At 41.2% G+C, this 14,102-nt stretch overlaps 1 protein-coding gene across 1 annotated transcript; it reads left to right on the top strand.

The window, feature by feature from the left end:
* The first annotated feature begins 12,097 nt into the window (after positions 1 to 12,097).
* pou4f1 (POU class 4 homeobox 1) lies at positions 12,098 to 13,856 on the top strand. The gene is made up of 2 exons (XM_061975331.2): positions 12,098 to 12,316; positions 12,442 to 13,856. Exons 1-2 carry the CDS (start codon positions 12,194 to 12,196, stop codon positions 13,399 to 13,401), a joined length of 1,083 nt encoding a protein of 360 aa, XP_061831315.2. The 5' UTR covers positions 12,098 to 12,193; the 3' UTR covers positions 13,402 to 13,856.
* The last annotated feature ends 246 nt before the right edge of the window (positions 13,857 to 14,102 follow it).

The raw sequence follows: 14,102 nt of genomic DNA, 5'->3' as shown, positions 1-14,102 counted from the left end.
AACATCAATTTCCACACTTCTATTAGCCCCGGGTCCAAGGTTGAAACATTGTTTGTCAACACTGTCTGTTCTCATTTTCTCGCACATTTGACCCTCTGATGTTCTGTGTACTTACACTCTGTCCTCCTCCTGTCTAGGCCTGCTGTGTGTGTGTGTGAGAGTTAGTTAGTTACACAGAACATCATTTTTCACACTTCTATTAGCCCCGGGTCCAAGGTTGAAACATTGTTTGTCAACACTGTCTGCTCTCATTTTCTCGCACATTTGACCCTCTGATGTTCTGTGTATCTACACTCTGCCCTCCTCCTGTCTAGGCCTGCTGTGTGTGTGTGTGTGTTTGGTACACAGAACACCAATTTCCACACTTCTATTAGGCCCTGGTCCAAGTTGAAACATTGTTTGTCAACACTGTCTGCTCTCATTTTCTCGCACATTTGACCCTCTGATGTTCTGTGTATCTACACTATGTCCTCCTCCTGTCTAGGCCTGCCCTGTATGTGTGCGCGTGTTTGTGTGTGTGTTGGGTACACAGAACATCAATTTCCACACTTCTATTAGCAACATAACATTGTTTGTCAACACTGTCTGCTCTCATTTTCTCGCACATTTGACCCTCTGATGTTCTGTGTATCTACACTCTGTCCTCCTCCTGTCTAGGCCTGCTCTGTGTGTGTGTGTTTGGTACACAGAACATCAATTTCCACACTTCTATTAGCCCCTGGTCCAAGGTTGAAACATTGTTTGTCAACACTGTCTGCTTTCATTTTCTCGCACATTTGACCCTCTGATGTTCTGTGAAACCTACACTCTGTCCTCCTCCTGTCCAAGCCTGCTGTGTGTGTGTGTGTTTGGTACACAGAACATCAATTTCCACACTTCTATTAGCCCCTGGTCCAAGTTGAAACATTGTTTGTCAACACTGTCTGCTCTCATTTTCTCGCACATTTGACCCTCTGATGTTCTGTGTATCTACACTCTGTCCTCCTCCTGTCTAGGCCTGCTCTGTGTGTTTGCGTGTTTGTGTGTGTTTGTGTGTGTTAGGTACACAGAACATCAATTTTCACACTTCTATTAGCCCCGGGTCCAAGGTTGAAACATTGTCAACACTGTCTGCTCTCATTTTCTCGCACATTTGACCCTCTGATGTTATGTGTACCTACACTCTGTCCTCCTCCTGTCTAGGCCTGCTGTGTGTGTGTGTGTGTGTGTGTGTGTGTGTGTTAGGTACACAGAACATCAATTTTCACACTTCTATTAGCCCCTGGTCCAAGGTTGAAACATTGTTTGTCAACACTGTCTGCTCTCATTTTCTCGCACATTTGACCCTCTGATGTTCTGTGTACCTACACTCTGTCCTCCTCCTGTCTAGGCCTGCTCTGTGTGTGTGTGTGTGTGTGTGTGTGTGTGTGTGTGTGTGTGTGTGTGTGTGTGTGTGTGTGTGTGTGTGTGTGTTAGGTACACAGAACATCAATTTTCACACTTCTATTAGCCCCTGGTCCAAGGTTGTAACATTGTTTGTCAACACTGTCTGCTCTCATTTTCTCGCACATTTGACCCTCTGATGTTCTGTGTGACTACACTCTGTCCTCCTCCTGTCTAGGCCTGCCGTGTGTGGGTGGGGGTGGGGGTGGGTGTGTGTTTGGTACACAGAACACCAATTTCCACACTTCTATTAGCCCCGGGTCCAAGGTTGAAACATTGTTTGTCAACACTGTCTGCTCTCATTTTCTTGCACATTTGACCCTCTGATGTTCTGTGTGCCTATACTCTGTCCTCCTCCTGTCTTTAGTCTGCTGTGTGTGTGTGTGTGTGTGGTACACAGAACATCAATTTCCACACTTCTATTAGCCCCGGGTCCAAGGTTGAAACATTGTTTGTCAACACTGTCTGCTCTCATTTTCTGTATTAAAATAAGTTTGAGCTACCTTTAACCAATTCCTGATACATGTTTTCCAGCTGACTGGTTACACTGCAAGTCAAATGTGATTTTTATCAGACTCAAGGATAAACGCGCATGTGGCCCCAATGTGGCCCCGAGGTCACTTACATGTATAGTGCAATAAAGTGAAAACAAAGGAAGTTGACCAGGAGGAAGTCGCTACTACTACAAAATAAAATAAGACGTCACACCTTGAAAATTTGTGTTTTTTTACGTAAAATAAATGAAAGTAATATAATGCATAAATGGATGTATATAGTATAATATATTATATATCAGAGCTGAGAAAATATTTTGACTCTCTGGGGGGGCCAATGTGTGTATAAACAATAAATACACATTTAGCTGTACAAATCTGCTGTACAGTGTGTGTGTGTTTGTTTGTTTGGGTCCCTTTTTTTCCAGGAACACTAACACCAAAAGTCACAATGTCCCATAGAATTCTAAAAAAGTGATGACAGACCACCTCAAAAGAATTTTACAGTTTTTTACTGAATGGGACACCAAAAATGTACATGAAAATAAAGAAAGTGGGATTTACAATATTAACTATGAACAATAAAACACTGAATATTAACAACTGTTGCGTTTTGGACCAGTTGTTCCTCCCAGGGAATTCAAGTCACAATTCGCTCCCAAGTTCTTTCCGACACTTAAAGCTGAGTTGAAAAACCACCAGAGACAGAATAGGTGTTTTGTTGTATATTTTCAAAGCTTTGCCAATATACATTTTGAGACCAGTCTAACCCTAGAACATTCTATCGCGCCTCCCAAAATGGTCTGTCTTCCCAACGCCAAAAACCCCTCTTTCCTTCCCCCTCCCTAGCCATAATACAAGCACAACGTCTCCCTAGCCATAATACATTCCAAAGAACTCAAGGTTAACACACACAGTATACTTGCTGACAGAGCATCAAGAGAAGAAATGGAAAACACGAGCTGTTTTCAAATATGACTAAGAAATAAAAGTACAACTTAAATTCGGATATATGTAAATATCTGCCTCCGACACAACATATGAACATTTTACTTCTCAGACCAGCTCCTCCATAGTTGTGTATCTTTTACAATCAAGCAAAACACAACAAAAATGTAACAAACAGCAAAATATGAATGCAAAGTGTAATAAACACCTACACAAAATGTGAGGATATCAGGTGTATTCATTAGGCAAATGTGAGGATATCAGGTGTATTCATTATGCAAATGTGAGGATATCAGGTGTATTTATAAGGCACATGTGAGGATATCAGGTGTATTGATTATGCAAATGTGAGGATATCAGGTGTATTTATTAGGCAAATGTGAGGATATCAAGGTATATTTAATATGCAAATGTGAGGATATCAGGTGTATTTATTAGGCAAATGTGAGGATATCAGGTGTATTTATTATGCAAATGTGAGGATATAAGGTGTATTTATTAGGCAAATGTGAGGATATCAGGTGTATTTATTATGCAAATGTGAGGATATCAGGTGTAGTTATTAGGCAAATGTGAGAATATCAGATGTATTTATTATGCAAATGTGAGAATATCAAGGTATATGTTTTATGCAAATGTGAGGATATCAGGTGTATTTATTAGGCAAATGTGAGGATATCAGGTGTATTTATTATGCAAATGTGAGGATATCAGGTGTATTTATTATGCAAATGTGAGGATATCAAGGTATATTTATTATGCAAATGTGAGGATATCAAGGTATATTTAATATGCAAATGTGAGGATATCAGGTGTATTTATTAGGCAAATGTGAGGATATCAGGTGTATTTATTATGCAAATGTGAGGATATCAGGTGTAGTTATTAGGCAAATGTGAGAATATCAGATGTATTTATTATGCAAATGTGAGAATATCAAGGTATATGTTTTATGCAAATGTGAGGATATCAGGTGTATTTATTAGGCAAATGTGAGGATATCAGGTGTATTTATTATGCAAATGTGAGGATATCAGGTGTAGTTATTAGGCAAATGTGAGAATATCAGGTGTATTTATTATGCAAATGTGAGAATATCAAGGTATATGTTTTATGCAAATGTGAGGATATCAGGTGTATTTATTAGGCAAATGTGAGGATATCAGGTGTATTTATTATGCAAATGTGAGAATATCAAGGTGTATTTATTATGCAATTGTGAGGATATCAGGTGTATTTATTATGCCAATGTGAGGATATCAGGTGTATTTATTATGCAAATGTGAGGATATCTAGATATATTTATTATGCAAATGTGAGGATATCAGGTGTATTTATTATGCAAATGTGAGAATATCAAGGTATATTTAATATGCAAATGTGAGGATATCAGGTGTATTTATTATGCAAATGTGAGGATATCAGGTGTATTTATTATGCAAATGTGAGGATATCAGGTGTATTTATTATGCAAATGTGAGGATATCAGGTGTATTTATTATGCAAATGTGAGGATATCAGGTGTATTTATTATGCAAATGTGAGGATATCAGGTGTATTTATTAGGCAAATGTGAGGATATCAGGTGTATTTATTAGGCAACGGTGAGGATATCAGGTGTATTTATTATGCAAATGAGGATATCAGGTGTATTTATTAGGCAAATGTGAGGATATCAGGTGTATTTATTATGCAAATGTGAGGATATCAGGTGTATTTATTAGGCAAATGTGAGGATATCAGGTGTATTGATTATGCAAATGTGAGGATATCAGGTGTATTTATTATGCAAATGTAAGGATATCAGGTGTATTTATTATGCAAATATCTACTTCCCACTTGGGAGTAGTTTTTTCTCCATGTGGCCCCCATCCAAAATGAGTTTAACACCCCTGGCTTAGAGACTTTTTTTAACAAAAAAGTTGTCTTTTAAACTTTCTTTTCACAAATTTTCCACCTTTAGTAACCAAATGTTCCACTTTTTTTCATCACATGACAGCTTTTTGCTCTTTTTCATTACATTTTGTTACTTTTTTTCCCGACTATGTTAGGGGCCAACAGAGCTCCAACTGTGGGCCACAAATGGCCCCGAGGGCCACACTTTGGGGAACTAGAGTATTAGGCCTCAAAGAAACCAATCAAAAAATGTCTTTATTTTTAAGTTATCGTGCCATTATTTCACCGGGAGTAGATTTTTCTCCATGTGGCCCCTGATCTAAAATGAGTTTAACACCCCTGGCTTAGAGACTTGTTTTTTTTAACAAAAAAGTTGTCTTTTAAACTTTCTTTTCACAAATTTGCCACCTTTAGTAACCAAATGTTCCACTTTTTTTCATCACATGACAGCTTTTTGCTCTTTTTCCTTACATTTTGTTGCTTTTTTTCCCCGACTATGTTAGGGGCCAACAGAGCTCCAACTGTGGGCCACAAATGGCCCGAGGGCCACACTTTGGGGAACTACAGTATTTGGCCTCAAAGAAAACAATCTGAAGTTGTCTTTATTTTTAAGTTATCATGCCGTGATTCTACCAGTCCGGCCCACTTGGGAGTAGATTTTTCTCCATGTGGCCCCCCATCTAAAATAAGTTCAACACCCCTGGCTTGGAGCTTTTTTTTTTTTTAACAAAAAAGTGGTTCACAGTTGGAGCTCGGTTGGCCCCTTACATTTTTAGGAAAAAAGCAACAAAATGTAATGAAAAAGAGCAAAAAGCTGTCATGTGATGAAAAAAAGTGGAACATTTGGTTACTAAAGGTGGCAAATTTGTGAAAAGAAAGTTTAAAAGACAACTTTTTTGTTAAAAAAAAGTCTCTAAGCCAGGGGTGTTAAACTCATTTTAGATCAGGGGCCACATGGAGAAAAATCTACTCCCAAGTGGGCCGGACTGGTAGAATCACGGCATGATATCTTAAAAATAAAGACAAATTCCGATTGTTTACTTTGGGGCCAAAGTGTGGCCCTCGAGCCATTTGTGGCCCACAGTTGGAGCTCTGTTGGCCCCTAACATAGTCGGGAAAAAAAGCAACAAAATGTAAGGAAAAAGAGCAAAAAGCTGTCATGTGATGAAAAAAAGTGGAACATTTGGTTACTAAAGGTGGCAAATTTGTGAAAAGAAAGTTTAAAAGAAGCAACATTTGGATGGTTTATTTTGTTTAAAACAAGTCTCTAAGCCAGGGGTGTTAAACTCATTTTAGATCAGGGGCCACATGGAGAAAAAACTACTCCCAAGTGGTCAAATCACGGCATGATAACTTAAAAATAAAGACAACTTCAGATTGTTTTCTTTGAGGCCTAATACTCTAGTTCCCCAAAGTGTGGCCCTCGGGCCATTTGTGGCCCACAGTTGGAGCTCTGTTGGCCCCTAACATAGTCGGAAAAAAAGCAACAAAATGTAAGGAAAAAGAGCAAAAAGCTGTCATGTGATGAAAAAAAGTGGAACATTTGGTTACTAAAGGTGGCAAATTTGTGAAAAGAAAGTTTAAAAGACAACTTTTTTGTTAAAAAAAAAGTCTCTAAGCCAGGGGTGTTAAACTCATTTTGGATCAGGGGCCACATGGAGATAAAATCTACTCCTGAGTGGGCCGGACTGGTAGAATCATGGCATGATAACTTAAAAATAAAGAAAACTTCCGATTGTTTACTTTGAGGCCAAAGTGTGGCCCTCGAGCCATTTGTGGCCCACAGTTGGAGCTCTGTTGGCCCCTAACATAGTCGGAAAAAAAGCAGCAAAATGTAAGGAAAAAGAGCAAAAAGCTGTCATGTGATGAAAAAAAGTGGAACATTTGGTTACTAAAGGTGGCAAATTTGTGAAAAGAAAGTTTAAAAGACAACTTTTTTGTTAAAAAAAACAAGTCTCTAAGCCAGGGGTGTTAAACTCATTTTAGATCAGGGGCCACATGGAGAAAAAACTACTCCCGGTGAAATAATGGCACGATAACTTAAAAATGAAGACATCTTCAGATTGTTTTCTTTGAGGCCTAATACTCTAGTTCCCCAAAGTGTGGCCCTCGGGGCATTTGTGGCCCACAGTTGGAGCTCTGTTGGCCCCTAACATAGTCGGGAAAAAAGCAACAAAATGTAAGGAAAAAGAGCAAAAAGCTGTCATGTGATGAAAAAAAGTGGAACATTTGGTTACTAAAGGTGGCAAATTTGTGGAAAGAAAGTTTAAAAGACAAATGGCCCCAAGGGCCACACTTTGGGGAACTAGAGTATTAGGCCTCAAAGAAAACAATCTGAAATTGTCTTTATTTTTAAGTTATCGTGCCATGATTCTACCAGTCCGGCCCACTTGGGAGTAGTTTTTTCTCCATGTGGCCCCTGATCTAAAATGAGTTTAACACCCCTGGCTTAGAGACTTGTTTTTTTTAACAAAAAAGTTGTCTTTTAAACTTTCTTTCCACAGATTTGCCACCTTTAGTAACCAAATGTTCCACTTTTTTTCATCACAAGACAGCTTTTTGCTCTTTTTCCTTACATTTTGTTGCTTTTTTCCCCCGACTATGTTAGGGGCCAACCGAGCTCCAACTGTGGGCCACAAATGGCCCGAGGGCCACACTTTGGGGAACTAGAGTATTAGGCCTCAAAGAAAACAATCTGAAATTGTCTTTATTTTTAAGTTATCGTGCCATTATTTCACCGGGAGTAGTTTTTTCTCCATGTGGCCCCTGATCTAAAATGAGTTTAACACCCCTGGCTTAGAGACTTGTTTTTTTTAACAAAAAAGTTGTCTTTTAAACTTTCTTTCCACAAATTTGCCACCTTTAGTAACCAAATGTTCCACTTTTTTTCATCACATGACAGCTTTTTGCCCTTTTTCCTTACATTTTGTTGCTTTTTTCCCCCGACTATGTTAGGGGCCAACAGAGCTCCAACTGTGGGCCACAAATGGCTCGAGGGCCACACTTTGGCCTCAAAGTAAACAATCGGAAGTTTTCTTTATTTTTAAGATATCATGCCGTGATTCTACCAGTCCGGCCCACTTGGGAGTAGATTTTTCTCCATGTGGCCCCTGATCTAAAATGAGTTTAACACCCCTGGCTTAGAGACTTGTTTTTTTAACAAAAAAGTTGTCTTTTAAACTTTCTTTCCACAAATTTGCCACCTTTAGTAACCAAATGTTCCACTTTTTTTCATCACATGACAGCTTTTTGCTCTTTTTCCTTACATTTTGTTGCTTTTTTTCCGACTATGTTAGGGGCCAACAGAGCTCCAACTGTGGGCCACAAATGGCCCGAGGGCCACACTTTGGGTAACTAGAGTATTAGGCCTCAAAGAAAACAATAAGAAAATGTCTTTATTTTTAAGTTATCGTGCCATTATTTCACCGGGAGTAGTTTTTTCTCCATGTGGCCCCTGATCTAAAATGAGTTTAACACCCCTGGCTTAGAGACTTGTTTTTTTTTTAAACTTTCTTTTCACAAATTTGCCACCTTTAGTAACCAAATGTTCCACTTTTTTTCATCACATGACAGCTTTTTGCTCTTTTTCCTTATATTTTGTTACTTTTTTTCCCGACTATCTTACGGGCCAACAGAGCTCCAACTGTGGGCCACAAATGGCCCCGAGGGCCACACTTTGGGGAACTAGAGTAATAGGCCTCAAAGAAAACAATCTGAAGTTGTCTTTATTTTTAAGTTATCGTGCCATTATTTCACCGGGAGTAGTTTTTTCTCCATGTGGCCCCTGATCTAAAATGAGTTTTAACATCCCTTTTTTTTTTTAACAAAAAAGTTGTCTTTTAAACTTTCTTTTCACAAATTTGCCACCTTTAGTTACCAAATGTTCCACTTTTTTTCATCACATGACAGCTTTTTGCTCTTTTTCCTTACATTTTGTTGCTTTTTTTTCCGACTATGTTAGGGGCCAACAGAGCTCCAACTGTGGGCCGCAAATGGCCCCGAGGGCCACACTTTGGGGAACTAGAGTATTAGGCCTCAAAGAAAACAATCTGAAGTTGTCTTTATTTTTAAGTTATCGTGCCATTATTTCACCGGGAGTAGTTTTTTCTCCATGTGGCCCCTGATCTAAAATGAGTTTAACACCCCTGGCTTAGAGACTTGTTTTTTTAACAAAAAAGTTGTCTTTTAAACTTTCTTTTCACAAATTTGCCACCTTTAGTAACCAAATGTTCCACTTTTTTTCATCACATGACAGCTTTTTGCTCTTTTTCCTTACATTTTGTTATTTTTTTCCTAACTATGTTAGGGGCCAACAGAGCTCCAACTGTGGGCCACAAATGGCCCGAGGGCCACACTTTGGCCTCGAAGAAACCTATCGGAAGTTGTCTTTATTTTTAAGTTATCGTGCCGTGATTTTACCAGTCCGGCCGACTTGGGAGTAGTTTTTTCTCCATGTGGCCCCCCATCCAAAATGAGTTTAACACCCCTGGCTTAGAGACTTGTTTTTTTTTTTAACAAAAAAGTTGTCTTTTAAACTTTCTTTTCACAAATTTGCCACCTTTAGTAACCAAATGTTCCACTTTTTTTCATCACATGACAGCTTTTTGCTCTTTTTCCTTACATTTTGTTGCTTTTTCCCCCGACTATGTTAGGGGCCAACAGAGCTCCAACTGTGGGCCGCAAATGGCCCGAGGGCCACACTTTGGGGAACTAGAGTATTAGGCCTCAAAGAAAACAATAAGAAGATGTCTTTATTTTTAAGTTATCGTGCCATTATTTCACCGGGAGTAGTTTTTTCTCCATGTGGCCCCTGATCTAAAATGAGTTTAACACCCCTGGCTTAGAGACTTGTTTTTTTTAACAAAAAAGTTGTCTTTTAAACTTTCTTTTCACAAATTTGCCACCTTTAGTAACCAAATGTTCCACTTTTTTTCATCACATGACAGCTTTTTGCTCTTTTTCCTTACATTTTGTTGCTTTTTCCCCGACTATGTTAGGGGCCAACAGAGCTCCAACTGTGGGCCGCAAATGGCCCCGAGGGCCACACTTTGGGGAACTAGAGTATTAGGCCTTAAAGAAACCAATCTGAAGTTATCTTTATTTTTAAGTTATCATGCCGTGATTTGACCACTTGGGAGTAGATTTTTCTCCATGTGGCCCCTGATCTAAAATGAGTTTAACACCCCTGGCTTAGAGACTTGTTTTTTTAACAAAAAAGTTGTCTTTTAAACTTTCTTTCCACAAATTTGCCACCTTTAGTAACCAAATGTTCCACTTTTTTTCATCACATGACAGCTTTTTGCTCTTTTTCCTTACATTTTGTTGCTTTTTTCCCCGACTATGTTAGGGGCCAACAGAGCTCCAACTGTGGGCCACAAATGGCCCGAGGGCCACACTTTGGCCTCAAAGAAACCAATCGGAAGTTTTCTTTATTTTTAAGTTATCGTGCCGTGATTCTACCAGTCCGGCCCACTTGGGAGTAGATTTTTCTCCATGTGGCCCCCCATCCAAAATGAGTTTAACACCCCTGGCTTAGAGACTTGTTTTAACAAAAAAGTTGTCTTTTAAACTTTCTTTTCACAAATGTGCGATTTTTAGTAACCAAATGTTCCACTTTTTTTCATCACATGACAGCTTTTTGCTCTTTTTCCTTACATTTTGTTGCTTTTTTTCCTGACTATGTTAGGGGCCAACAGAGCTCCAACTGTGGGCCGCAAATGGCCCCGAGGGCCACACTTTGGGGAACTAGAGTATTAGGCCTCAAAGAAACCAATCTGAAGTTATCTTTATTTTTAAGTTATCGTGCCATTATTTCACCAGGAGTAGTTTTTTCTCCATGTGGCCCCTGATCTAAAATGAGTTTAACACCCCTGGCTTAGAGACTTGTTTTTTTTAACAAAAAAGTTGTCTTTTAAACTTTCTTTTCACAAATTTGCCACCTTTAGTAACCAAATGTTCCACTTTTTTTCATCACATGACAGCTTTTTGCTCTTTTTCCTTACATTTTGTTGCTTTTTTTCTGACTATCTTACGGGCCAACAGAGCTCCAACTGTGGGCCACAAATGGCCCGAGGGCCACACTTTGGGGAACTAGAGTATTAGGCCTCAAAGAAAACAATCTGAAGTTGTCTTTATTTTTAAGTTATCGTGCCATTATTTCACCGGGAGTAGTTTTTTTCCCATGTGGCCCCTGATCTAAAATGAGTTTAACACCCCTGGCTTAGAGACTTGTTTTTTTTAACAAAAAAGTTGTCTTTTAAACTTTCTTTTCACAAATTTGCCACCTTTAGTAACCAAATGTTCCACTTTTTTTCATCACATGACAGCTTTTTGCTCTTTTTCCTTACATTTTGTTGCTTTTTTTCTGACTATCTTACGGGCCAACAGAGCTCCAACTGTGGGCCACAAATGGCCCGAGGGCCACACTTTGGGGAACTAGAGTATTAGGCCTCAAAGAAAACAATCTGAAGTTGTCTTTATTTTTAAGTTATCGTGCCATTATTTCACCGGGAGTAGTTTTTTTCCCATGTGGCCCCTGATCTAAAATGAGTTTAACACCCCTGGCTTAGAGACTTGTTTTTTTTAACAAAAAAGTTGTCTTTTAAACTTTCTTTTCACAAATTTGCCACCTTTAGTAACCAAATATTCCACTTTTTTTCATCACATGACAGCTTTTTGCTCTTTTTCCTTACATTTTGTTGCTTTTTTTCTGACTATCTTACGGGCCAACACAACTGTGGGCCGCAAATGGCCCCGAGGGCCACACTTTTGGGGAACTAGAGTATTAGGCCTCAAAGAAAACAATCTGAAGTTGTCTTTATTTTTAAGTTATCATGCCGTGATTTGACCAGTCCGGCCCACTTGGGCTCCACCCAAAATGAGTTTACCACCCCTGGTGTGGAGTGTGTAAAAGTATTTAAAATGGTCTTTTAGGCCTTAAAAGTCTGCATCATAAAGAATTAGGAGGGCAGTTAGTTCCTAAAACCCTTTAAAAAAAAAAAAAGCGCAGACGTCTCTGCCCTGAGAGGAGAGTATACTCCCCCCTCCCTCCCTCCCTCCCTCCTCCCTCCTCCTCCATCTGTCATCCCCGCCGCCTTGATGTCTCGCGAGAGCCGCGACGAGATGTGAGGCGCTCAGGTGTAAAGCGGCTTCCTTCTCGTCGCGACAGACAGATAAGCGCGCGCGCCGGCGACTGCGGTGCGTCTTCTTCTGATCTCTCTTGCGCACAACTCCTGCGCCATCGCCAACGCGCGTCCGGACCGCCGCCGCCGCGCCCTGAACAAGGACGGGGTTTGTTTTTTTTGGGGGGGGGGTTGTTTATTTTTTTTTTTTTTTTTTTGGTGGTGTTTTTGCGCGCGCGTGTGTGCGCGTGGGGCTCTTTTGGCCTCTTTTTCCCCCTCCTTTGCACTTTAATTGGAGCCGCGCGCGCCAAGATGATGTCCATGAACAGCAAGCAGGCGCACTTCGCCATGCATCCTTCCTTGCCGGAGCACAAGTACACCAGCTTGCACTCCAGCTCCGAGGCGATACGCAGAGCCTGCCTCCAAACGCCGCAGGTAAAAAAAAAACAAAAAAAAAACGACATTTCTAGGAGTTTTGGAGTTGGGACGGCCGCGCGTAAAAGCGCGCGTCCACTCATCCATTGTTGTTGTTGTTGTTGTTGTTGTTGTTGTTGTCGCAGCTGCAGAGCAACATCTTCGCCAGCCTGGACGAGACCCTGCTGGCGCGCGCCGAGGCTCTGGCGGCGGTGGACATCGCGGTGTCGCAGGGCAAGACGCACCCGTTCAAGCCGGACGCCACCTACCACACCATGAGCACCGTGCCGTGCGCCTCCAACTCCACCGTGCCGCTGGCGCACCATCATCACCACCATCATCACCACCACCACCCGAATTTGGAGCCGCCGGACTTAATGGAGCACATCAGCTCGCCCTCGCTGGGGCTCATGCACGACGGCGGCGGCGGCGGCGGAGGCGGTGGAAACGGCGCGTCGTCCGCCTCCGCGCACCAGCCGCACATGCACGGACTGAGCCACCTGTCGCACCAGGCGGCCATGAGCATGAACTCGCCGCTCACGCACCACGGCCTCCTGCCGGGCCACCACCACCATCACCCGCACTCGCACGGCGGCGGCCAGGCGGGGCTGGTGTCCGTCCCCGACGCGGACACGGACCCGCGCGAGCTGGAGGCCTTCGCGGAGCGCTTCAAGCAGCGGCGCATCAAGCTCGGCGTGACGCAGGCGGACGTGGGCGGCGCGCTGGCCAACCTGAAGATCCCCGGCGTGGGCTCGCTCAGCCAGAGCACCATTTGCCGCTTCGAGTCGCTGACGCTGTCGCACAACAACATGATCGCGCTCAAGCCCATCCTGCAGGCGTGGCTGGAGGAGGCGGAGGGCGCGCAGCGGGACAAGATGAGCAAGCCGGACGTTTTCAGCGGCGGCGAGAAGAAGCGCAAGAGGACGTCCATAGCCGCGCCCGAGAAGCGCTCGCTGGAGGCCTACTTCGCCGTGCAGCCGAGGCCCTCCTCCGAGAAGATCGCCGCCATCGCCGAGAAGTTGGACTTGAAAAAAAACGTGGTGCGCGTCTGGTTTTGCAACCAGAGACAGAAACAGAAACGCTTGAAATTCTCCGCGGCGCACTGAAGGGACGCCCGGTGGACGTCCGGTGACTCAATGTGGGACCAATGGACCGTTACGCACACACACACACACACACACACACACACCATGGTGCGTATTCTTTAATATTAATATTTAATAATTTATTAATATTTTCGTTTCATGAATGAGAATTGAAGAAAAAAAAAATCATTTTATTTTGAAATAGGAAAAATAGTATTTTTTGTTAAAAAACAGCAGATTTTTCAGTGTCGAAGGCAAGAAAAGTAGATTTAAAAAAAAGAAAACTTTTGATATTTCGTATAACACAAATTAAAAATCAGCAGGGATTGAAAAAAAAAAAAAGGCTGTCAAAAGAAAAAAATAGATTAAAAAAAAAAGACGATTTGTTTTGTTTTAAATTTAAAAAATATCCAGATTAGTAATCGACATTAAAGAAAGAAACGAAACTAAAGCTTTCTTTTTTTTTCCTGTCAAAAATAGATTAAAAAACAAAACAAAAACCATTTGTTTTGTTTTTAAACTTCATGCAAAAATTAAGAAAATCAGCAGATGTTCTCTTTTATTACCGGAAGTTGAAATCCAGATTAGTAATCGACATTAGTAAAGAAAGAAACGAAACAAAGGCTTTCTTTTTTTTCCCCTGTCAAAAATAGATTAAAAAAAACAAAAAACCATTTGTTTTGTTTTTAAACTTCATGCAAAAATTAAGAAAATCAGCAGAT

Source organism: Nerophis lumbriciformis, linkage group LG15 (genome assembly GCF_033978685.3).
Source record: "Nerophis lumbriciformis linkage group LG15, RoL_Nlum_v2.1, whole genome shotgun sequence".
In the NCBI taxonomy this organism is placed as follows: Eukaryota; Metazoa; Chordata; class Actinopteri; order Syngnathiformes; family Syngnathidae; genus Nerophis; species Nerophis lumbriciformis.
The sequence above is the reverse complement of the archived record's forward strand: the minus strand, read 5'-3'. Positions and strand labels throughout refer to the sequence as shown.